Source organism: Leopardus geoffroyi, chromosome D3 (genome assembly GCF_018350155.1).
Source record: "Leopardus geoffroyi isolate Oge1 chromosome D3, O.geoffroyi_Oge1_pat1.0, whole genome shotgun sequence".
Classification (NCBI taxonomy): Eukaryota; Metazoa; Chordata; class Mammalia; order Carnivora; family Felidae; genus Leopardus; species Leopardus geoffroyi.
This window is the reverse complement of record NC_059339.1, coordinates 5,752,255-5,776,424: the sequence shown is the minus strand read 5'-3', so window position 1 is coordinate 5,776,424 and position 24,170 is coordinate 5,752,255. Positions and strand designations below refer to the sequence as shown.

General features: G+C 64.9%; 1 protein-coding gene across 43 annotated transcripts in view; it reads right to left on the bottom strand.

Annotated features, from left to right (window-relative positions):
* Nucleotides 1-24,170, bottom strand: part of NCOR2 (nuclear receptor corepressor 2) — a 213,623-nt gene that overhangs the window by 15,278 nt on the left and 174,175 nt on the right. For 24 of the 43 annotated variants that reach the window (XM_045457218.1, XM_045457224.1, XM_045457216.1 and 21 more), the window contains 16 exons: nt 20,643-20,763; nt 19,544-19,700; nt 15,432-15,596; nt 14,254-14,393; nt 13,443-13,545; nt 13,167-13,271; nt 12,742-12,845; nt 9,096-9,246; nt 6,395-6,526; nt 6,035-6,121; nt 5,117-5,412; nt 3,303-3,657; nt 1,939-2,160; nt 1,274-1,525; nt 357-509; nt 76-231 (listed from right to left, as the gene is read on the bottom strand). In XM_045457218.1, the coding sequence (XP_045313174.1) occupies nt 76-231; nt 357-509; nt 1,274-1,525; nt 1,939-2,160; nt 3,303-3,657; nt 5,117-5,412; nt 6,035-6,121; nt 6,395-6,526; nt 9,096-9,246; nt 12,742-12,845; nt 13,167-13,271; nt 13,443-13,545; nt 14,254-14,393; nt 15,432-15,596; nt 19,544-19,700; nt 20,643-20,763 (2,699 nt within the window). The remainder of the gene's footprint in view (nt 1-75; nt 232-356; nt 510-1,273; nt 1,526-1,938; nt 2,161-3,302; nt 3,658-5,116; nt 5,413-6,034; nt 6,122-6,394; nt 6,527-9,095; nt 9,247-12,741; nt 12,846-13,166; nt 13,272-13,442; nt 13,546-14,253; nt 14,394-15,431; nt 15,597-19,543; nt 19,701-20,642; nt 20,764-24,170) is intronic. The other 19 variants (XM_045457219.1, XM_045457237.1, XM_045457239.1 and 16 more) reach the window with 5 other exon arrangements.

The window sequence follows — 24,170 nt, the reverse complement described above, 5'->3', positions numbered from 1 at the left end:
CTGCGGGGTCAGGGGACAGGTCGCGTGGCCCACGAGGACCCCCAGAGGCCGGGGCAGGGACTTCCGCCGCCCTACCAGGTCTCCAGATGGGCGCGTGCTCCACGGTGGTGGTGGACGTGAGGACCGGCTTCTCGCGCTCCCGGTCACGCTCCCGGTCGCGCTCCCGGTCGCGCTCCCGCTCCCTCTCGGACGACGAGGTGGTGGCGGGTTTCGTCAAGTGAGTGGGACCCCCTGGAGACCAGAAGTCCTGTGGTTCAGCCCAGCGCTCAGGGAGGGCCGGGGCCTGTCCTCTGGGGAGGATGGGACAGGGGAGGGGTGTTACCTGGGGGGTGGATGGGACGGGGCAGGGGTGTTACCTGGGGAGAGCGGGGAGCTGCTGAGCCGGCTGCTGAAGTGCTGGGGCGCTGTGGGGAGGTAGGTAAGGCGGTCCATGGCGGCGGCGGCCGGTGTGCCCGGGGTCGGGGGCACCAGCACGGGGAGGTGTGGCACTTGGGACAGGTCGATGATGCCTGCGGGAGGAAGGAGGTGGGGCCGGGGGGTTGTGGGCAAAGGGCCGGAGGGACCGGGCGCCCCTTCCTGGTTCTGCACCGGTCCCCTCGGGCCCCTCTTCTGGATGCCAGGCTCTCCCAGTCCCACCTCCTTTGACCTCCAAACCCCAGAGGCGGTCGTGCCCTGTGGCGGGCATCCCCGCGCACTTGGCTGGCCCTTTCCGTTCTTCCAGCCTCCCACCCGCTCCGGTCAGCTCCCTGTATTCCGTCCCCACTGCCTGAAATACCTAGCGTGACTGCTTTTTCCAAACGGACCCTAACTGGTACTCGGTTGTTGAAAAGAACCTTCCAGAGATGTTTCCAGAGGACGACTTGAGCGCACTCACAAAGCAGCCACAGGCTGTTTATGAGTCAAGGGAGCCAGAAATTCACAGCCTCGTATTTTGATCTCTTTTGGTCAGGCCAAGGACCCCCATCTACGGAGAGTTGGCACAGGCACGCGCTCACCTCCTGCGTGTGCATCCGCAACGCACACGCTATCAGACACACCCCCACCCCCACGCTCGCGGCCCACACAGCTCTCAACCCCGCGCCAGGTCTGCGGGCGTTCTCAAGGCTGTTCCACTGCCCGGGCCTCTAAGGTGACCGCACCCCACGGCCTCAGCGAGAACACCCGCGTCCTTTGCACTCCCGAGGGGGCCAGGCGGACGAGGGACAGGGCCAGTTCTGGGGGCGCGGGATGGTGTCCGCCCACCCCCTTGCCCGCAAGTGCCTTCCCCACCCACCTCGAGGGCCAGCGGCATAGTTGAGTGCCAGAGAGGATTCGCGGGGCGAGAGGCCCCTCAGCATGTCAGCCCGCTGGGCCATGGCGGTCGCCGCGTTGTGGTGCATCTGCTGCGAGGTGATGTAGTCGTTGATGATTGTCTGGCGGTTCTCCAGCGCCGCCGTGTCGGGGTAGCCGCGGATGAGGTAAGGTGGGTACAGGTGCGGGTAGGTGGGGTTGGGGGCCAGGTGTCGGGGCAGGTAATAGGCCGCGGCTGTGGGGAGAAGGGGAGCGAGGTCAGGCTGGCTCACCCACCCGTCGTTCCGCCCCCCGCCCGCACACCTGACGACCTCCCCCAAACACCGGCCACAACCCAGGACTCAGGGGCTACGCGCAGAAAAACCTTGGCTCCCCAAGACAACGTGGGCTACTTTTTATCGATAACATTCTTTGGATCGAAGTTCCCCTAAAGGGCATCCACAGCGTAGACCGCTAAGATCCCCGAGGGATGCATCCTTTTCAACAGATTTTCAGACCACGTCCGTTTGAGAAACGCTCAGGCACTGCGGCCTCTTTTGATACGTTTGCAATTTTAAAGGCACTGGTAAGTTCCACAGGAAACTGGGGCTGACACGGACGAGGTCCTCGGCCCCGCGCTGTGGGGGTCTATGGGTCCCAGACAATCACCTGCATCGAGAGGGATCCCGCGGGGTATGGAGGTGGGATCGAAGGCCAGGGGGATGTGGCCGCGGTACAGGTCCACCCCGCTCACACCCCGAAGCAGGTGTTCGTAGGGCGAGATGGGGTGGGGGTGGTGCTCAGGCACGGCGCTGTGGGGGGACTTGGCGATCTCCCGGGGCGTGGACGTCAGCTTCCGGTCCTGGGATGCCTTGCTAGATGAGAGGCTGCCTGTGGGGACAGGCCAAGGGGGTGGCGTTGGACCTCTGTGCCACCGCTGTTACAGCCCCCAACACGGGGGCCACCGGGGCCAGCATTTAGGGGAGGCCACTTGGGGGGGGGGGCAGCTCTCGGGGACAGAAGGGCCAGACCTCCTCCTTCACCTGTCTCTTTGCCTCCGGTTCCTGTGTTCTTTCATTTACCCATTTGCTGCTGCGTTTGTGTTCTTTTTTAAAAAACTCATTCATTCGTGCTTTCATTTATTTGTTCTTTTGTTCATTCGTTCCTTCCTTCCTTTATTCAAGCAATCGAAAATATTTATGGAGCCTCTATTACAGGCCAAGCACTGTTGTAAGAAACGCAGCTGGCCCCGTCAACACAACAGGCAGGAAACCACACCGACGTGGCGCACTTAATGCTGGAGAGAAGCGACCCACTAGTCTTCAAGCGAAAATCTCCGCGAGATCAACGCTCCGGGGGACGTTCAAAATGTGACAGAATGTGACCAGAATAGTGGGGGAGGGTCATAAAAGCCTTCCCAAGAATGTGACATTTGAACAGAGACCCGAAGGACAAAAAGAAGCCACTTAGGTAACACTGCACGTGGGGGAGGCTTTAGGCAGCGGGGAGAGCAGGTGCAAAGGCCCCGCGCACACTCAGGAACAGAGAGGAGGAAGCCCGCTGGCCTGGCCTGTGGTGGATAAAGGAATGCGGTGACCGTGACGTGCAGAGCGCACCGGGCCAGGTCCTACGGGCTGCTCACGGCCGTGGCTAAAAGGTGGATTTTTTTTTTTTTCCCCCTAAATGCAGTGAGGAATCACTAGAAAGATTTAAGCATTAGAGTGGCGTGACGGGATGTGAATGTTTCAAAGGACGGCTCTGGCTGCATCTGGGATGCAGGATGCAGCAGGACAGGAGGGGAGTTGCGGTGGCCCCCCGGGTGGGGAATCACGGTGGTCTGGGGGTGGCAGGGAGACGAAGAGAAATCGAAGTGTACTTTGGGGGCGGAAGCCACAGGCCCGGCAGGTGGAAAGTACGCGCCGGCCCGAGGGTGCCCCTGGTTTCTAGCCTAAGCTGAGGGTGGGTGGGGAGGGAGGCCCCCGAGGCAGGAGCCCACCCGGTGCCCGCGCCCCACCCCCCCACCCCCCACGTACCCTCCTGCAGGCGTGGGGTGGGCTCCCGTGTGGTCACCGGCGAGCCGCGTGGGAGGTGGCCGGCGAAGGGCGCCCCGTGCTCCTCGTAGGCCAGGGGGCTTTGGCGCGGCTTGCCCAGCTCAGGCACGATGACCGGGGCCCCCCGGGTGATGGAGCCCCCCGAGCTGCCGGCTGCCCCCGGCCGGCCCTTCAGGCTCTCTTCGTAGCAGGCGCGCTCCAGCGCCCGGGCGTCGGCCATCACGTCCAGTGGGTGCACGGGTGGAAACGTGCGGCCGGGGCTGCCGATGATGGACCGCACGTCATGCTTTTTGGAGCCGGCAGAGGACGGGCCAGTGTCATACTTGAGCGGGGTGCCCTGGGGAGACAGGGGTGTGAGCACCGGCCGCAGGACGTCTCTGAGCCTCAGTTTCTCGGCCACGAAGCAGGAGCGACGGCTCACGCCTCCAGGGGCAGGGGGGACGAAGGGCTTTGCTGGGCCTGAGATGAACGCACGGGTCACCGCCCTGTCCGTCCCTGTCCTGGCCCCAGGGCCACCAAGCTCACAGGCCAGCCATGCCCGGAGCAAGCGGGGACCCTCCGTCGGCCCCTGGAGCCTCGACACCCCCACTCCTCCCACTGGTCTGGAACTCCCCCCTCCCCCCGCCGGCCCACTCGAGGTCACTCCAGGAAATTCAGCAGCAAAACCCAGTCCCACCGCCTGGTGCCCAAGGCTCAGAGGTCAGGGCTGAGATCTGTTTGCTCTCCGGCCAGAAGGGGCAGCTGAATAAACAGGGGGTCATGGACCACAGTGCAGGCTGGCCGCCCCGGAGAAGCCCCCGCTCTGTTGACACAGCCTTGGGAACCCGGGGTACGGCGGGGGCCGGCGTCTGTAAGCAACAGAACCCTGGGTCTACTCACGAACGTTTTCGTCACTTCCGTAAGAAAGGGAAAGAGATACCCTGCTTCTAACGAGGATACTGTAGAGTCAGACTGGCCTTCCTCCGGGGTCCACGGGCAAGTCTCACCCAGGCCCCTGGCGGTGGCTACCGTCCCCACTGCTTCTCCGGGCATCTTCCCCCCAAGGGAAGCTGGGTCGCCCTCCCGGGATACCCTTCCCAGCCCCGTCTGCCTCATGGCCACGCAGCCCCAGGGACGGTTCCCACCATCCGTCCTCCTTCCGTCTGGCCACCTCTGACCACGGGAAGGGACAGTGGTTTCCACTACTGGCTCCTTGCACAACGGGAGCTGATCGTGCCCTACTGGGCTGGGGCCTCCTGGGCAGCCGGGGCCGCGGGGGTGCAGCAGGCTGGTGGGGGAAACGGGACGCCGAGAAGCAAAGACGCTGCAGTTTAGGAATATCCGGGTTTCACCAACTGCCATTCACTTGCTGTGTGACCCTGGGCAAGTCACTTCACGTCTCTGACCCTCCATTTACGCAACGATAAAATGAGACCCTCAGAGCGTGGCTGCGGGGGCTAAACTGGGCACGACTCGAGGTGCTCAGGCGGCACCTGGCCCGTAATAAAAACCCAGACAGCAGCAGCCGTTCGTTTTCACGGTGAGCTCGGGGACTGTAGCGGGCTGCCTGGGCTCTCTGGGCCTCAGTCCTTCCACCTGAAGAATGGGGATGATGGCTACAGACCCCACAGGGCGTAAATACAATTCAATGAGGTCACGGATATAAAGCCCTCAGCACAGAATCCGGGACGCACACGGCAAAGGGTCAGCGGTGAGCAGCTGTGTAATCTCGGACAAGGTACCCACTGAGGCCGAGCCTCAGTTTCCCCGTTTGTAGAGGCCAGGGAAGCGGCTGTCCTGCCCAGCCGGCCCGTTACCTGCGTGATGGAGCCCTCCTTGAGCGGCCGCGGGGCCAGGGGCAGCTCGGGCGTGCGCCGCAACTCTTCCCGGGGAATCTCGTGGATGGAGCGGCCGGCCTCCTTCACCGTCGCCACCAGCCCCTCGTGGGCCGGCTTCAGCTTCAGGGGGCCCAGCGCCTCCAGGGGCCGGGCCTTGTAGGCCTCGGCCAGGTCCCGTGGGGGCGGGGGCGGGGGCGGCGTGCCCTCGCGTTTCAGGAGCTTGGCCTCCCGTCGGAGGTAGTCTTCCTGGGCCTCCACGTAGGACCGCGGGATCCCTGCCGAGGAGGACAGGGTGCTGGCCCTCGGCTCTGCGCCCCACCACGCCCCGTCCTACCCTGGGGTCTCCGCCCTCCAGCGATTCTGGAGCCAGACGACCTGGCTTCTAATCCGCACTGGCCGTGTGGCCTTGAGCACATGACCTGACCTCTCTGAGCCTCCGAGCCTCAGTCTCTTCACATACAGAACAGGACTACTAATCGAAACCCCTCACCGAGTCGCGCACGTTCAGTGAGACACCGCAGACGGAAAGCACGGGATGGGGCCCGTAGCAGGTGGCTGGCCACCGACCAGCCGAGACCACGTGGGTGACGTGATAACGGAAGCTGCCGGTGAGTGCCAGTAAGCGGTAACGCCGGCCTCACACGACAGCACCGAAGCGGCACGTGGTGAGTACCGAGCACGAAACAGAGGCTCAGTAAACCTAGCGAGGGCAGGGCGGCGGCTGGTAATCTGCTTTCCCTCTACGTTTCTAAGGAACAAGTGTCCCTGCTCTCCGTTTCAGCCCGTGTCCGTACAGCTCGCGTACGCGTGCACGGCTCCCCGCCCCCGCCCGTCCGGAGGGAACCCTCTGAGCGCTCGTTAGAGCTGCCCTGAGGGCAGCGGGTAGCTGGCTGGCACCTTGTGTGATGGAGCCTCGGATGTGGTGCTGCTCCTTGAGGTGGTGGGGGCTGTGTCGCTCCGGTGGGATGGCCCGGCCCATGAGACCTGGAGGGGGGCAACCGCGTCAGGGTTACGTGGGTCCCGTGACCACTTGAAAGCAGTCCCTACGATGATGGCGGGGGCGCTGGCACCGGACCCTCTTGGTGGGGGGAGGGGGGGGCCGTCACCGCCTCCAGAACGACCCTCAGCCAACCCCAGCCCCGGGTTTCCTCTCCGGAAAATCGGGCCAACCGTCCCCGCCCTCCCTCCAGGGGGCGCTCTAAGGCACCGAGTTGGGAAGCCCCTCCCCCCCCCCCCCCCCCAGGTCCCGGTGCCCACCTTCGATGCCGGCGGAGGAGATGGCCCTGCTGACGCGGCCCTCCATCATGTCGTAGGTGCGCTTGGGGGCGGCCGTCTCGTGCGGGGGTCCGGAGCTGCTCCTGCCGTCCTCCTTGGACACAGATATGCCACCTGGAAAGCAGACCGCGCTCGTGGCAGGGGGCTGGCGGCCCACAGGGCCCAGGGACAGGAGACGCAGCCCCGCCACGGGGCCCGGCTGAGCCTCGCGGGGAACCCCAGCGGGCAGTCCTGCCAGGGCCTGAGCCCCGACCCGCCGTCTCAGGGGCGTGCCTTCGGCCACACGTGGCCACGTGGGTGTGCACGCAAACACGTCCTCACACGGGTGCCAGCTTGGGACATGAACAGCAGCGCACACGCGTGTGTGAGCAGAGATCCAGCAGCAACCTGCGACCATTTGTGTGTGCACGTGTGGGCGTGTGCACGTACACACGCACGCCTGGCCGCCGAGAACGAAGTGAGGCCGTGCGCGCAAATGTACCTGTGTGCCTGTGTCCTTGTGCACACGTGTGTACAAGCGTGGACGCGCCTTACGAGTCCACGTGGGGAGAGTGTACAATCTGGGAGGGCTGGCCGTGGCACATGTGGCCTTGCTAAGCCGGGAGAAGCCCAGAGGGGCCCCCCAGACAGGCCCGGGGTCTGAGAAGACAGAGGCCCGGCCGCACCCAGCAGGCTGGAGCCCCGCCCACAGCCTCTCCCCCTCAGGGCGGCCGAGGCCGGGGTGTCGGAAGTAAGCTCCCCACGGCCCCAGGCCGCCCCCCGAGAACAAGCTCTGCCCCCTGTTCCTACACGGAGTCCGCTCCAGAGGCTACAGGCCGGCGGCCTACAGACATACTGGGCTGCTTTTCTTGAGAATTAATCGCTGATGTTTGAACACGGTGGTTTCAGACCAAAATGGGAAAAAAGTACGTGATATAAAAGGACAGATCAGCAGTGAGCTGGTGGCCTCCCATCCACGCGGGGCGACGTCCACCACTGTCGCACCAGTCGCCGTCCGGGCTGCCGGGGGGCCCGTCCCCACCCCCTGCCGCCTTCCACCCAGCCCGCCGCCCTCACTCGCCACGCAGCTCCAGGAAGCACGTCAGGGACTCGAAGGCCTCGTGTGCCCGCATTCTGCACATGACCACTCGAGAGCCACAGGGGCTCAAGAACCGGTCGGGGGACCCGAGCGGAGCCTGTGCCCTCCCTGCCCACATACACCTCGACCCCAGGCCCCCCTCAGCCCCTCCCCGGGCCCTCAGCCACACGCTGACACTGGCCCCAAATACGCAGCCGATGGCCCGTCCCGCGGCCACATGGCACCACCTCCACCCCTGGCCAGCACCGAGGGGGCGGGCGGGCACAGGCAGAAGCAGGCAGAGAGGAAAAGAGACGCCCGCTCGCCAGAGGAGAAGTAATTTAGGGCCCTGCAGTGCCAGGGACTGAGCAGAGAGGAGTGCTCAGTGCTGAGAGGGGCGCCCGTCAGCTGCGTTCTGCTCCGCCGCCCTGGGTGCCCGAGGCCGCCAGGAACCTCGTGTCCCGGCTCTGTACTCCCAAGTGCCCCCGTGCAGGCTGCCTTGGCTGTGGGCCCTTAACCCAGAAGGGGAGAGGGGGCGGAGGCAAGGGGAGGTCACTCTGGCCATCGCCTCCCACTGGCCCCCCGTGTGCTGCCGGTCAGAGCTCAGTGTTGGCCAGAACTGCCGGGCTTCCGCTCTCTGGCCTCAGTTTCCCCACTCTGCTCTGGCAAGACTGGCCACAGCCTTTAGTTTCCTAACCTGTAAAGAACTGAGCGGAGGTGAAAGGGAGACCAGCCCTCACCTGCTGCTGGCTTGCATCCTGCAGGGACAGGAGGGTCACCACCTCTCTGGTCACGCTTCATGCTGTCACCCAGCCCCGGCTCCCGGTGAAGCCACCTCAATGGGCCAAACACCCTGATCCCCCGATCCCAAGCCTCCCGGTCTGTCGAGGGGCCAGAGGGTGGCCAGAGAGAAGGACCGCTGTGACTGTACATCCGTAAAATGGGGATGAAATGCTTCTCCCTGGTTCTTGACCACGCAGGAAGGGCACCAACTCCCCAGATCTGTTTTCCAAAGGCATCTGGCTGCCTTTTTACCCCCACCACGTTTTTCTGGACCCTCCTCTCTTTTTTTTTTTTTTTTTTTTTTTTTAATTTTTTTTTCAACGTTTATTTATTTATTTTTTTTGGGACAGAGAGAGACAGAGCATGAACGGGGGAGGGGCAGAGAGAGAGGGAGACACAGAATCGGAAACAGGCTCCAGGCTCTGAGCCATCAGCCCAGAGCCTGACGCGGGGCTCGAACTCACGGACCGCGAGATCGTGACCTGGCTGAAGTCGGACGCTTAACCGACTGCGCCACCCAGGCGCCCCGGACCCTCCTCTCGAGTGGCTCTAGAAACACCAAAGCCTGGGGTCTGGTGGACAGGGCTGGAGGAGTAGGTTTCCAGCACTCACAATCTGCATCTCACGTGGTGTCCTGAGAGCTCTCTGAGCGGGGGGCTGCATCCGCTGGGCTCCCCATAAATACCACGTGGCCCCACTTTCCTCCAGCGCCCCCCTCGGCCCTCCGTCTCAAGGTTCTTTCCCAGCACTGATAAACTCCCACAGACGGGAAGGAAGGCCGAGGGCCTGGCTGGCCCCAGGCCGCCCCGCCAGCTCCTCGGGGCTGTTAACAACAGGACTCACCCTCGTAGGACAGGACGTGGCCCTTCTTGCCCTCGTAGATGACGTGGCCCTTAGGCAGGCTGTCCTCCCGGCTGCGGTCCAGACGACTCGGGCTGTCCTCGCCGATGATCCTGGTGATGGTGCCTTTGTACAGGACGTCGGCCGGGGTGCCCTGCGGGCACGGAGCGGGTGAGCCCCCAGCACGCTCCACACGGGGGTCTCTCGGGCTCGGAGGGCACGACGCGGGCACGTCCAGCGTGCACACACGTGTGCCCTTCCAGCGCACACACAGGTGCATGCACACACGTGCTGGGTCCACCAGCGCACACGTGTGTCCACCCGCGTGCTGCTCCCAAGGCGGAGACAAAGCCCGGCGGAACAGCACCACATCAGGAAGGTGAATCCTAAGTGTGCTTACTGAGCGCCCGCCGCGGAACGGAAACCATCCGGAGCCCCCTCTACCTACTAACTCGTTTAATCCTGGCAAAAATCCTACGGCAGGCACGGTCGTGATGCCTATTTCAGACGGGGAAACTGAGGCACTGAGCGGTTAGGTGACTTCACCGGGGTCACCAGCTAAGGAGGGGCAGGGCTGGGATTGGAACCCGTCTGGCCCTGGCGTCTGTGTTCCAACCTGAACTGTGTGGGTTTTACTTTCTCAGAGCCCTGACGTGTTAAGCACCGACAGTAACTAATGGGGGTGCTGAGATCCTGTCCCTGTACTGTGCCTGTGACCGTGGGCCAGGCACCCTGGTTTCCCAAAGCAGGGTCTGTCAAGCCCAGCACTATGACGTGTGGGGCCAGTGTCCTGGGTGTGTGAGATGGGTAGCAGGACCCCCAGTATCTATCCGCTAGATGCCAGAACAGCACCGAGCCTCCCCGATCTGCCCCTCTCCAAGGCGTAACAATCCGAGACGTCCCCAGACGTTGCCCAATGTCCCCTGGGAGGCAGAGCTGCCCACAAAGGAGAACCACGGCCGTAGAGTGAGCTCTCCACGAGGGGAGGTATCCAAGCAGAGAGAAGACAGCCACAGGGAGTGCCATCCTGCCCTGGGCAACCTCCGCGAACATGAGCGTGGGGATCAGGGTACGATCAGGTGAGCGTGGGGATCAGGTACTGACCCCCAACCGGGTCAGACTGTTGGATGTCAAACAGCAGCTGTACAAACGTGTTGCCGGGTGGCCTGGGTCAAGTCACTTTGCCTCTCTGAACCTCAGTCTGTACGTCCACAAAACGGGAACAACCTCCGCATCTGTAATTCTCAAAGGCTCTTGACACAGACAAGCTCGCCCTAAATCGGGACGTCTCTTTCCTCCTTTTCCTAAGATTACTGGAGCCATTTCACAGATGTGGGGGTCCTACTGAGTGCCAAGCCCCAGACCAGCGAGCCCCGAGCGTCCCCGGAGAAACTCGTCTGCTGAGACACATCCCCCCCTGCGGGCTAAGGGCACACGCTGGGCTTTTCCTGCAGGCCCTGCACAGTGAGGAGGGGACAGGAGGACGCTCTCGATGCGGACGAGCTCCCCAGGCTTCCCCCAGCAAAGGCTCTGGCCGGGGTCTCCCCGCCCCCCGGGAAGCATCTATGCGCAGCGCGGTAGAGCTGGGGGAGAACTGGGCGTCCCACCCGGGGCGCCCAACAGGGCCAAGCTGTCAGGACAGGCTCCTCCAGAGGCGGCTGCTGCCAGCACAGCCCTTAGCCGGGTGGGGGCGGGCGCCATCAGAACCGGGCCTGTGACCGGGCCCCTCTCGGGCAAAGCAGTGGCTGAGCAGACACCACAACGGATGGTGGGAAGGGGCTCTGCTGGAGGCACTGAAGGCGGTCCGGGCTTCAGCAGAGGACGGGACGCGAAGGGCTGCGGACGCCGCCCCTGGGGACGACACACGGGGCAGACCCGTGCGGGCGGGGAGACTGTTTGCCTACGGCCTGTTTCGGGGACGGGAGCCTGCAGCCTCCCGGAGCGGACCCCAGCGAACTTTGCTCCCGGGGGCGGGAGGAGCCCCAGGGAGGACAGCGCGCCAGGGCCTCCTCCAGCCTGTGAAGGGGCGTCACGCCCGCTGGGTTCACGGGCGCGTGCGCGTGGTCTGTGCCGGGTTTTCCCGCCGCCACCCGGAAGCGAGGCCGTGGGAGCCTCTGACTCCCACGTGTTCTGGCAGCTGTCACCCTCTGCGAAAAACAGCCGACGGGGTGTGAGTGACCGAGACAGCGTGGGTCACAGCTGCCGGGAAACCCGGGGCAGGTGGGCTCCGAGGGGACCCGGAATTCGCCCTTTAATCACAACCGGCCCCTTGAGAAAGACTCCGGGAGGAGTGCTTTTCCCCAGAGGGGAAACCGAGTCAGGAGGGGCCGTCCCCTGCTCGAGTGAGTGGGTGGGAGAGCGGGGACCTGAACACCCCGGCCTGACTTTTGCCCCGGGTGCTCGTTCTTTGCACTCAGCGAGGCTGCCTCCCGAAGCCTGTTATTTCAAAACCTACAGCTTTCCTTCCCCTCTGTGGTCTGATCTGAGGCCACCGGGGTCGAAAACGCCTCACTGCCGCTCAGCCTATGGCGGGACGCGGCGCCTCTAACGTGCGTGTGGGTGGGGCGGGGGGTGTCGCGCGAGCCCGTCTGTGAGCCCGCCTGTCCCGCCGTGTGTGTCCGTGCCTGTGCCCTGTATGCGAGCGTGTCTGCGCGTGTACCTAGGGGCACGCCCACACGTGTGTTCTGGCTCCTCGTTCTCCGGCACCGTGTTCTAGGGCCGGACGCGGCCGGGCACGAAACCCCGGGTCCGCTGCTCACTAGCCATGTGACCTCTGCTTTAATCTCTGGGCTTCAGTCTTCTCATCTATAAAATGGGCTATACTAGCATGGGCTCTGTGCCAGCATAAAGCATCTTGTCTGGACCTGGGCGGAAGGAAGGAAAATAAAGCCCGGGGAGCTAAGAACCCCAGGAGCCGGTGGTGCCACACTTCGTGCTCACTGGCCAGGGAGGGGAGGGTTCAACGTGTCCCGGATGCACAGGGAGCCCCCGGCCTTGGTCAGGTGGAGAACAGAGCCCCCCCACCGCCGCCCCCATCTGCATCACAGGACGGCCTCGTGAACGACTCCCCCCAGGGGTGGGGGCCGGCTCGGCCACAGTGCGGAGCACCTGTCCGCGAACAGCCTGAAGGCGGCCTCCCCTCCCTGCTCCAGGCACCGCGGCCCTCACTGGCCCTCGCCCGTGCGGAAACGCGCCCACTCGCTATTCCCAGACTCCTGCAGGAGGCTCCCCCCCGAGAAGTCTCCCCGACTTGCCCGTCCGTGTGGCCTCAGCAGTCCCGGGCATTCTGAATCATGGTATGTCACTCAGTTTGGAGCACCGGGCACTCTGAAGTCACCCGCCCCGTCCTCACGGCCTGTGAGCCCCGGCCTACGTCCTCCGGCTACCCAGCCGGCCCCCTGGGAGCAGCCACTTCTGGGTTTTGCTCAGCACCTGGGGTGCGTGGCTCCACACAGACAAGAGAAACGACCACGGAACGAGCTGCTGTGCCCAGGACATCATCACACCCACCGAGACAGGTGCCATGCGGTGGCACCAGGGGGAACAGAGGGGCCGGCCCACGGCTCTGCCTGCGGTCAGGGCCACCTCTGGAGCCGCGGCCCGCGGGTCCTCCACCCCCGCCCCTCGTGCGGTGCCCCGGGACACCTACGTGGGTGATGGAGCCACGGTACGTGATGGGGCTCTCAGAAGGCACCCGCGTGCCGGGGATGCCCTTGGTGATGCTTCCTCCCGGAACCGAGCCCAGAGACGTCCCTAAAAGACACGAGACACGGGGCATAAAGGGTGTCCACAACCCCTTCCCAGGTCCCGGCCCTAAAAGCCACCCAGCTGGGCTCCTGGTGACCGGCAAGTCCCCCCCTTGGGGTCTCCCCTGGGGCAGAAGGTCCCCCTGGCCCTAAATGGCAAGGTAAACAATCAGGAAGACGGGGTTCTGGACCCTGTGGGAGCTGACGATCCTCAGGTTTGGGATCAAAGTACCCGTTCCTGCCTCGACCCTCCTCCGAAGAGCAGAGGGGCACCCGCTAGGGACGCAGGGCAGGATCCGGGCCTCACGCCCACCCCTCACGCCCTCACCTCTCAGCACAGATGTCTCCTGGGCTGTGGGCACCCCCAGGTTCTCCGGGGGCCCAGCCTGGCCCCGCGGGGACAGCCGCTCCTGCTTCACTCCGCTGAAGGGCGCTGGGGACGGGTGAGAGCGGTGAGCCCCGCAGCACAGGTGCAGGGGCCTGGGGGGACGGCCCCCACCCAGCCCTACCCAGGGGCCGGGCTTCAGCACCCTCCCCTCGAGCCCCCAACGTGGACAGCTGGAGCCCCGCCCGGGCCATCGAGGTGGGGGGCCCAGATCCTTACCCAGCTTCTTGGGGTCCATGGCAAGGGGCAGCCCCATGGTGATGGGGCCCACAGGGGCCTTGGCGTGCTCTGAGTAAGGGACGTGAAGCTGCACCGACATTCCCTGTGGGGGGCAGAGGTCACGGGTTCACAGGCGCCTTCGCAGTCCCTCCACCACACGCCCACCAGAGCGTCCTGACGCCCCTTCTGCGAGAGCCCAAGGGGAGGGGCACGCCGGAATCACACGCAGGTGGGGAGCCGGGGGCTCAAGTCCCAGGCCGCTGCTCAGCTGAGTCACCACGGACAAGTCCCCAGCTCTCCTGGGCCTCGATCCCCTCACCTGCGAAGCGGCCATCAGGAGCCGGTGGGGCGTAAAGGAAACGGTGCGCACGTGTGGTCCGGGGCAAAGTGGACACCTGGCCCCACCCCTCCCCGCACAGGCGGATACGTCAGGGAGGCGAAGGGGCAGGCAGCCACAGACGGCTCACCACGCACTGTCGAGTGCATCCGACCTTCCGTTTCACAGAGGGGAAACCGAGGCACAGCAAGTTTAGGTAATTGGCCCAAGGCCACCCAGTCTGGCTGCAGAGTCCGTGCTCTTGACTGCCCGAGTCCCCAGGTCCTGGGGCAAACTCCAGCCCGCTTGGACTCTAGCAGTGAAGGGCACAGAGACGACCCTGGCCCCTCGGGTGCCCAGCCCCCACCGAGGCACCGTTGTTTCCAATGCCCCGCTTTACAGACGGAAAGCCTGAACCCCAAAAGAGGAAGGGGCTGTTCTCTGGGCACCAGGCCACACAGATGCTCCGGGGGGGTGCTGACTGTCCCGCCTCACCTGGGAGATGGCGTTCATTTGCCTCTCGAGGACGCTGGGGTGCTTAGAGGAGGAGATGAGGGGCGGCGGGTTGGAGATGGTGGGTGGGCGAGGCAGGACGGGCCGGGCGCTGTCATGGAGGCCCAGGGGCAGTGGGTGACCTGTAGGGCACACGCCTGTCCATCACAGGGCCCCTGCCAGACAGACCACCCCCCACAGGCGCCTGTCGACATGCGCCCTTCCCTCCCTAGGGAAGCCTCCCTCCACCCTGCCACAGCCCAGCCCCCGTCTAAGCCCCTCACCTCCAGCCCGGACCCCCTTTAACTGGTCTCCCCGTTCCCACTCTACCCCCTCCCCCGCCAACAGCAGCCCATTCCCCTCAAAAGAATTCTGAAAAGCCTACTGGTTCACATCCTCCCCTTGCTGTTTACCTTCCATGGCTCCCCACTGCCCCCAGGATGAACTCTTAAACTTTGACACGGCTTTCAGGTGCCCCCGACCTGGTGCCTGTGGTCTCCCCGGACCCACAGCTTGGGCACCAAGCTTCCACCAAGGCAGCCGGATTCTGTTTCTCAAGTTTCTCCCGCTCCTTCCTACCTCCGACCCTCTGCACGTGCAGTTCCTCTGCCTGGCCTGTCTCGCCCTGTTTTGCTCCTGGCTCACTTATCTCACTCATGCTTCGGGATCAGCTCTGCTTAGGATGGCCTTTGCTGACACCACAGCCCTTAGCAGTCCCCAGATGTACTACTTCTGTTGCTGGCGGGGCCCGGCAGGACTGGAGGACCCAAAAAGCAATCTCAACCCCCGGCTGAACGTATCTGTAAACCAAAGCAGGTCCCTCCCCTCCTCCCTTCCCCCCAGACTTTTCTTTCCACCTGCCCATTCTCTAGCTCTAAGTCACTGGTGGAAGACAGAGCCCCACTCTAGGGCTGCCCCCTCACCAGCTCAAGTACCTCACCAGCTCAAGTACCCCTCACCAGCTCAGTAGGGATGGCTCCCTACTGCCAGTGGCTTCGACTCTAATCCTGCACATTTCTCTAATCTCAAAAGACCCCCTTCTTTCCCTTCACCGACCAGACCATCCCTCTTGCTGGGTCCCATCAGATTCTAAGATCCCTCTGCATGCAGCTCCAAACCAGTGCCAAGAGTTGGCACCCAATGACTGCACTGGCCGACCGAGCTTGGGCCGAGCTACTCACCAGGCGGGGCGTAGGAGAAGGCCGAGGGGTCAGGGGCGTGCGGGGAGGCCTTGATCACCTCACGAGGGGGCACAGGGAAGGGCAGGCCCGACGTCCAGCACGGAGGCTCTGTGGGCAACTTCTGGCCGTCAGCTGCAAAGGCCGAGAAGAACACAGGCTTCTCTGCTGAGGGGATGAGGCAGGGCCGTCAGCCGTACTTGGCCAGCCCCGCCCAAACAAGGCTCTCCTGCGCCCACAGGACTGGCCTTGGGCAAGGATGGGGTCCCGGCCAATAGTAAGGGGGACTATGCTGGGAGCCCACCAAGTCTGCAGGCCAGCACCGCCCTGAGCCCCTGAGATCCCAGGGAGCTTCTAAGCCGCAGTGTGCCAAGCAAGCAAGGGACCCTGGACCAACCTCCAAAGCAGAGGCTGGAGCTGGTGGCCTGGGCCCTGCCGCCTGATTTTGTATGGACACTTGCTCTGGAGCATGGCCGCGTCCGCCCGTTTATTTACTGTCTACGGCACAGCTGAGTAGCTGCAGCAGAGACCGTCTGAAATACGGACTCTCCGGCTCTTTCTAGAACAAGCTCGCTGGCCTCTGCACAATGACGAAGGCTTGCTTCGATACGTATGCCCTGGCAGGAGGGCCGACTGGAGGTGCAGACCCTTGGGATAACAACGACCACCATGGCCGCCTGTTTGCTGAGCACGTACTGTGTGCCAGGCACTGTGCTAAGCATCCCGCCAGCATGGATCCAAGGAGCAAGCTTGCGGGAAGGAGACTGTTACCAGATCTGTTGCATGGAGGGGGAAACTGAGGTACAGACACATCAGTAGAGTTATCCAAGGTCACCATCAAATACGTGGCCAAGTCGGGATTTGAACCCTCAACCTCCTGGCCTCTGCAGCTACAGATAACAGAACAGGAGACTAAGGCCCTCCCACAGCCTCCCAGGAGCCGGCACTCGAAGCCCTGTTAGTGTACCGACTCGTTTATCCTCATTGCACCCTAAACGGAACTATCACCGTCTCCATTGTACAGCTGGGAAAACTGAGGCCAGGAGAGGCAAAGTCATCAGGTCAAAGGCCCACCGCTGGGAGGGGAAGCAGCTTCGAGCCCGGGCAGTCAGGCTACAGGCTGTGACCTTAACCTTCACTAGGCACTGTGCCCACAGGAAGATGAATGAAAGCTGGCCCCAGGTTCTCAGGCCTGGGGACACCCCGCAGCCATGGCCAGAGGCCAGGGGCCCAGGTCTGTGGTCACGGCATTCGCCCGCCCACCTCCTACTCTCCTGAAATCTGCCCCAAGCTCCAAACCTCTCCCTTGAGAACTGGCTCAGGGACTAGGGGAGGTGAGTGGCTGAGAAGCCAGGCAGGAGACACAACTGGGAAACCCCCAAACTCTCCACCCCTGGGGCAGGAACAGCGGGCAGGTGTCGTCTCTCGGGCCACCTCCGATGGCGCGGGGAGGTTCTGAAGGCCCACGGGGGCGTTAGCACGGAGCAGGGAGGCCTGCCATGGGCACAGCAGGTGGCAGCGCAGGTGGGCCCGCTCCGGATTCTCCACATCTCTCCCACGAGAGACCGAGCCCCCCGGGACCCGTGCCCTGGTGAGGCGGCCCCTGATGGAGGCACCCCCACAGGGCCTGGTCTGAACACCCGCCCTGGGCCTTGCTCGTCCAGCCACCCACCCCTGCCTCCTGCAGCTCAGCCTGGGCTGTGGTGGGCAGGGGTGGGGGCTGGGGGGCTCCTGGGGCCGGGCCAGCCTGGGCGGGAGGCCAGGGGCCTGGAGCGACAACCTGTTCCTCCAGCTGGCCCCAGGGGAGCCCACGCAGGAGCCAGGAAGCAGGGGAGCTCCCGAGAGACCAGAATGGTGCCTGAGGCCAGGGCGCTATCTGCCACGGGGAGCCGTTCCAGGAAAACAGCGCCGCCCCTCCCCCCCAACCCCCCCCCCCCCCCCCCGCCGTCCCACTGCAATCAGAAACCACCGGTGGTGGCACCCAGGACGCGCCCATGACCTGTCCCAGCAGGTCCTGGCTGGCCCCGGGTGATGCCCGGCCACCCGAGGGTGGCCTAGCCCTGCTCAGATCCGGCACGGGTCAGAGCTGCTTGGGGCCCTGGCCTTACCACGCAGCAAACCCCTGGGCTGGTGCCCCGAGCCTGGAATGTTCTCCAGAGCCAGGCCTGGCTCCTCCCCGTAGTGAGGCGTCCTGGTCCCAGCGTGGGGGGCTGGCAGGGTCCCGGGAGAAGGCAGACGCCCCGCGCCCTCATCCCCACTCGGGTCCCTCAGCAGGCCCGGCTGCCTTCTGCCTCTGAAACAAACTCCCCGCCTCCACGGTCACCCTGCAGTCCAGACTGCCACCACAGCTGGTCGGGAGCAGCACGGTGGCCTCCCCCATCTGCCCACAACTCCCTGTAGCCCTTCTTCCTCAACAATGGCCAGCGAGAGAGGGACATCCTTCCAAAATATAAATCAGATTACTCCCCACAGCACAGACACATCAAAATGCCTCCCCAAAAGGCCTCTCCTACACCCGAGACAGAATCCCTGTGGCACCATGGCCTACGAGGCCCTACATAATCCGGGCCCCAGTTTTCCTGCTCTGATCCTCTCTCCTACCCCCTCACCGCCCATATCCACCTTTTGGCAGCTCCCCAAACACACCAAGCTTGTCCCTACCCCAGGGCCTTTGCATGTGCTATTCCCTCTGCCTGGAATGAATGCTCTTTCCCCACATCTTCCCATGACCTCACCTCCACAGAGACCCCTCCTCTGAGCCTCCCCGACCCTGTTTCGTTCTTTAATTGCGTGAATGACTCCTTCTTTCTGTGTGTGTCCTGGCTTAACGTCCTTCTCAACCACAAAAAGAACCCTCGATCCCTTCACCTTGCTCACTGCCAACTCCCCGCCGCCTGGCACGGCACTCGGCCATCACAGGTGTTCAACAAGTGTCCCGACCCAGTGGCCAGCAGACAGCCTGCGTGCCGGCCAGGATGCACCCCCGCCTACCCGTGTGGGTGGCGTCTAAGACTTCGCGCAGCAGGGGAGAGCGGACGCAGGGAGGCGAGGGGGCAGGCTGACTACACGGGGCATGTCTGGCAGGCCCGTGTCACTAGTGGGAAGCGTGGAGCGGCCCTCCCTCAGGGACGGCCCTGCTTTTTGTTCTCACACAGGCGCACAGCAGCACCCTCAAGGGGGCCCAGGGCCAAGGGCCAATCCGGCTTCCTAGGGAAGGGCTCTGTACGCGAGAAGCGGGTGCGGGTGGCACCCACCCTCTGACCCCTCGAGCGGCCAGCGGGAGCCGAGGCTGGCCCGGCGCGGGGGGGGGGGGGGCCCTGGAGGAACTGCGCCCAGCACCTCTGATGCGCACCGACCCACCGCGCGCCAGGCTGAACGGGGAAGGGCGCCCCTTCGGGGACACGGGCCTGAAACTTCCCGGGCCCGATGGGGAGTGTGAGGTGGAGAGAAACCACCGAGCACAAGAAACCACGCCTGGCCCGTCTCCTGACCTTGAGCTTCCCGTGGCCACAACAAAGCGCGCCCCGGGCAGCTGCTGCAACACAGCTGCTCCAGGAATTACCCCACGGGCTCCCCGCCGGACCCGGCGACCTCGGCCTGGAGCGAGGTCAGGGTGAGCGCTGGAGTGGGGCAGCGCTTCCGGCCCGGGGCCCAGAGCCGCTGCCAGCTGGGCGCCGAGCCTCCTCTACGGCTCTAGAAGCTCACACGTGGGCGGAATCCCGTGGAATCAGGGGCTGCCCCACAGACGCGCTTACGTGCAGATACGGCGTCTTTGAACAACTTTTAACGTCGCCAGTGCCGAGAAACTAGATCTCACGTGAAAACACGCGTCCCTGGCTTCTCTGGAAGAACAGCGGCAGGCCCGCACCGCCACGGGGTGACTCGGCAGAAGCCAGCAGGTGCCCGCCTCAGACCAGGAGCTCCCGGCTCGCCACCGTTCCCGGCATGCCCCACTGCCTCGCCTCCACCCCTTCCGCTCGCCTACCCGGCTCGCCTGCCCCTACAGGCTCGGGGCCGCGACGGCCGGCCCACGCACACAGAGGGCCCTCATCCCCGTCCCCGTCGTGCCCCCCACGCCCCCCTACTCTCCACCACGGCCACGGGCACCCACTCACCCTCCTTCTCAGCAGGAGGCACGGGGCTCCTGCTTTTGCCTCGGGGGCTGTTGCCGGGCTGCTGGGGGGTGTCGTTCTCCGGCTGCAGGTGCTGTGGCGGCGGGGGGGCAGGGGGAGCCGCGTCCTCCCGGGGGGGCTCATGGACTTTGGTGACCTGCCGAGAGAAGCGAGGGGAAATGAGTATCTTGACAGGCCGTCCGCGGGCCGCAGAGATCGGGGAAAGCCTTCCAGGCCCCCCCAGGTGACAAGCCCGAAGGCCAAGGCGGCGAGGTGTTCAAAGGCGCGCAGCTCGGGGGCGGGAGGGTAGGTCTTTGCAGAAAGGGCGCGGGGTGTGGCCGTGGCCCCTGCCCCGAGTCTCCGCGGCTCTGGGAGGTCGGGACGGACGAGCAGGACCGCGCCCGGCCCCGGCAGCTGGCCATACAGCCTGGCCCGCCCCGTGCCCCTCAGCCCGCAGCCCCCCAGCCGCACACAGGGAGCCCGGGCACACCTCCTCAGAGAGGAGCGGCCTTGGCAGAGGCCGGGCCGTTGTGACGAGGGGGCTCCTCCAAGGGGCTGCCTGCGCAGCCTCGAGCCTCCCCACAGCCTCTCCTGGGGAGCCTCCCACGGGGTCTCTTGTTTAGAACAGGGGAGGCCCCACCTTTCTGCCCACGGTGCTGAGACAGCCGGGGGATGTCCTGCCCTCCCTGGTCTGGGGGAGCTCTGGAGAAGCCTCGGGGGGCAGGGCGGAGGTGGGCACGGTGGGCGCGGCCCCTGGGGCCGCAAGGGCCCGCGCGGGCACCGGGCCGGGAGGGCGGGGGGGGAGACCCGCAGGTCGCAAGCTCCCTGGTTCCTCCAGAGCCCCACCCTGCACGCCCGCCAGAGCCCTGGAGCTGTTCCCGCCTCATCTCCATGGGGATTTCTCCAGGAAACAGGAGGCTGCTGGGAAGGGCCGAGAAGAGCGAGAGGCTGCAGGTGCTGGCCCCCCCCCCGGCCCCCCCGGAGCTGGGCACCCGCCCTCCTGCGCTGCCTCCCTGAACCGGGGCTGAAGATGGGGGGCGTGGGGGGCTGCTGCCTTCCTCGCGGGAGTCCTGGGGTGCGGGAGGGACGCCCGGGCACTCACGATCGGGGGTATGGCGGCCGCCCGCTGCTTCAGCTGCTTCAGGTCCAGCGGCTTCTGGGGGGAGGCGTTGGCCCTGGTGTCACTGCTCGGGGTGAGGAGGCTGGGCCGTGGTGACAGCAGCCTGAGGGGGAGAGGAGCGTCAGCCCACAGGCTCACCGCTGGCCTCTCCGGGCTCCAGCCCTGCGGGACCCGGCCGGAGGGGGCCGCCAGAAGTGGGGCAAATGTCCAGGGTCACCCGGCCGAGGAGACCAACCAGGACTCGGCGGGGGGGGGGGGGGGGGGGGGGGACGGGGCCAGGCGACTCCTCCCTCCCTCCTCTGGTCCCGGCCGGGTCCGTGAGGAGCCAAGACCCGCTCCAAGCCCCAGCCCAGAGGCCCAGGCCAGGATTAAATACCCGCCCTGAGACAGCCCCAGGCAAGCAAAGTCCCAGGGAAGCCGAGACTCCGGGCCCGCGCCGCGCAAGGCTCTTCCAGAGCTGCGGCAAAGCCAAAGACTCAACCAGATTAAGGCTCGGCGAGCTTAAGAGATTCAGGGAGATTATTCATCACCCAGATAGGGGAGGCTCAGGTGCCCGGCGTGGAGCTGAGTGGACCCCACGTACTGGAGGCAGGAGCCGGGGAACCCACCCGCTGAACCAGAACTCGCACCTCACCGGCCCGCCGCTTCTGAGGCGCTGAAAGCAAGCAGGCTGCAGGCTTCGTGTGGAGGGCCCGGTCAGCACGCACCTGTCTGCCCGTCAGCCACAAGCACGGCCGCGAGCCGAACCGGGCCCGTAAGTGCCTCATTCTGCAGAGCGCGGTCGCCTCGTCTGCTGCTGACACGCACGCACGACCGGGAACCCGCACAGGGCACCTGGCAGGGCCCAAGTGGACGCCAGGGACAGGGCCCCGCCCGTGCAGGGGCACCCAGACACAGCCTGCCCGCTTCACGGGCGTCACCTCCTTCAGGAAGTCCTCAGGGATTTCCAGGAAACCCCAGACTACTGGGCACAGCGAGCTGCCACAACCCCTATCTGCCTCCCTCGTTGGCAAGGGGTCTCTGGGGTGGGATCTCAGTCTGCCCCAGCCTGACCCTCACCTACCCACCGGGGCTGCCAGGTCCCCGCCCAGCTCCTGACTCCCTCCCGAGACCTGCACTTGCTGAGCACACACCAGACCCAGCGCTGTGCCCGGGCAGCACGGAGAGACCCGGGATCCAATCTCTGCCTGAGGGACGCCACCGGTGACCCATCAGGGCGCGCGAGGGCACTGGCCCTGGGCCGGGACTCGCCCGGGGGCGGGCAAAGCTGAGGCCGGGTCCCCACGGCCAGAGGGCCCTGTCGGCACAGCCCCTCCTGTGTGCCGTGACCGGGTCAGGCGGCGCCACGTGCAGACCGTAAGCCACAGCCGCTGCCTTCCAGGCAAGAGCCGTGACAACGAGGACGTGGCTCGCGGCTCTCTGCGCCCAGCAGCCGGAGCCAGACGCCCAGCCTCCTTCCTGGGGACGGAACAGGGCGCACACCCGACTGGAGGCCTCGGCGCCTTCTGCGCTCTCCGTGGCGGCCGAGCCGCCGAGCCACGGCCACGACAGCCTGTCCTGCGGGTACCGCCTCCCGCCCGCGTCTGCCACACGCTCGGCTGAGCAGAGACAGACGCGGTGACGCCCGCCGGGGCTGCCCCTGGCGCGCGGGAGAAGGTCGTCCTGACTTCTCCGTGCTCCGCCGGCCTCCACGGTCCTCCCCGCCTGCTCCCCCGCCCGCCCGCCCTCACCTCTCTACCTGCCCTGCTCATGCTCCGAGGGCTTCGGGCCTCCCTCCCCTGTGGCCGCTGCCCCTCCCTGCCCCCCCCTGCACCAGGCACCCCGACGGGCGTGAGCACCCGCGCCATCAGCAGTCCTGATGTTCCCCACCTGCCTCAACTGCCCCCACACCCGGCCTCCCCTTCCCTCCGCCTCCCAGCATCCATTGAAACCAACGGGCCCTTGTTAACCTGAACTTAAGGACGAACACGCCGCAGCCGCTGCGGAAGAAGCCTGGCAGTTACTGCAAAGGCGAGACGGTTACCCTCTGACCTGGCGGTCCCACTCTGGGGGCGTCTGCCCAGGAGAACTGAGAACACGGGTCCATCCACACACGCACGCACAAGGTCGGTTTGCTAAGGTCGCAGAGGCACTGTCGCCACAGCCAACAGGTGAGAAACCACCCATGTGCCAAAATCGGCTTCAAGGATACACAAAGCGTGGTCCGGCCACACGGTGAAATAGCAATCGGCCACAAGAAGGAGAGAGTACCGGGACGATCTGGAAAACCACGTGCCAAGTGGAAGAAGCCAGACGCAAAAGGCCACACGCATGAATCCACCGGGATGAAATGCCCAGAGGAGGCAAATCCAGAGACAGAAGCTAGGGGAGTGGGGGGCCGGGGGCCGGGGGCGGCGCGGGGAGGGGGGCTGAGCACAGCGTTTCTCTGCGGGGGGGGGGGGGGGGGGGGGGGGTGGGGGGGGTGACGGAAACGTTCTGGGCTTCAACGGCCGTGATGGCCGCATGTCTCTGTGAACAGACTAAAACCCGCTCAGCTGTGCACGTTAACGGCTACGTAGTATGCTACGTGAATTATATCTCAATAAAGCTGTCACGAGAAAAAAGAAAAAAGAACAAAAAAAGAACGTACTGTATGCCAGCCGTAAAATCAAGAGTTTGGTTAACCGTATTGCTTCCAGGAACAGGAAGATGTCGTATTTGATGCATACACAAAAACACAGACGCAAGGATTAAAGTTGAGAAGTAACATTTTGTGTCTGCGTAAATGCTTTTAGAACACGCATAAAGCAAAGTGTCTGGTCCCCGCCAACTAGGCCGTGAACCAGGGCCTTCCCCTGGAGCCTGTGCCTGCCTTGGTTTCCCCACCTCCTCACCCAGGGAGGGGCAAGTCAGACTGGAGGGCGGAAGGACAGGGGCTGCCCCTCTAAGGCTCTCGACAAGCAAGTGCTGGGGCACCCACGGAGACCCGGACCCCTCTTGCCTGAGCACCCCCACAGAGTGAGGCAGGAGCTCAGTGGGGACTGGGGCCACGGGCGCCACGCTCCGCAGCCGGCCCCACCCCTCCCTGTAAGAGGGTGGCATCCCAGAGCAGGGGTCTGGGTTCAAGTCCTTCACAGGCCTCAGGGTCTGGAACCCCCAAAGGCACGGGAAGACGGGCGCTCCCACCGCTCCCAACCTCCCCTCGTTTCAGCAGCCACAGCGGCTGAGCACCGCCTCCAGGAGCCTCCTCAGGGGCGGCTGGGCCTCTGTTCTCTTTCCTTTGTTTTCTTGGAAGACAGCAGCTTTTATTTTCCTCTCGGGAGGCCCGGGTGGGGCGGGGCTCTCGGAGCCTGGCACCAGCCATGTGACCCGGGAGAGGCAGGGGAAGGCGGCAGCACGGCCGGGAGCAGTTCAGGGCTCATGCTCCCCGTTCGAATCCCACCTTCAGCCGTATGACTGAACCACTGTGCCTCAGTTTCCTCATCTGTAAAATGGGCAGGAGGACCGTCACCCCCTCCCCACCCCTGCCAC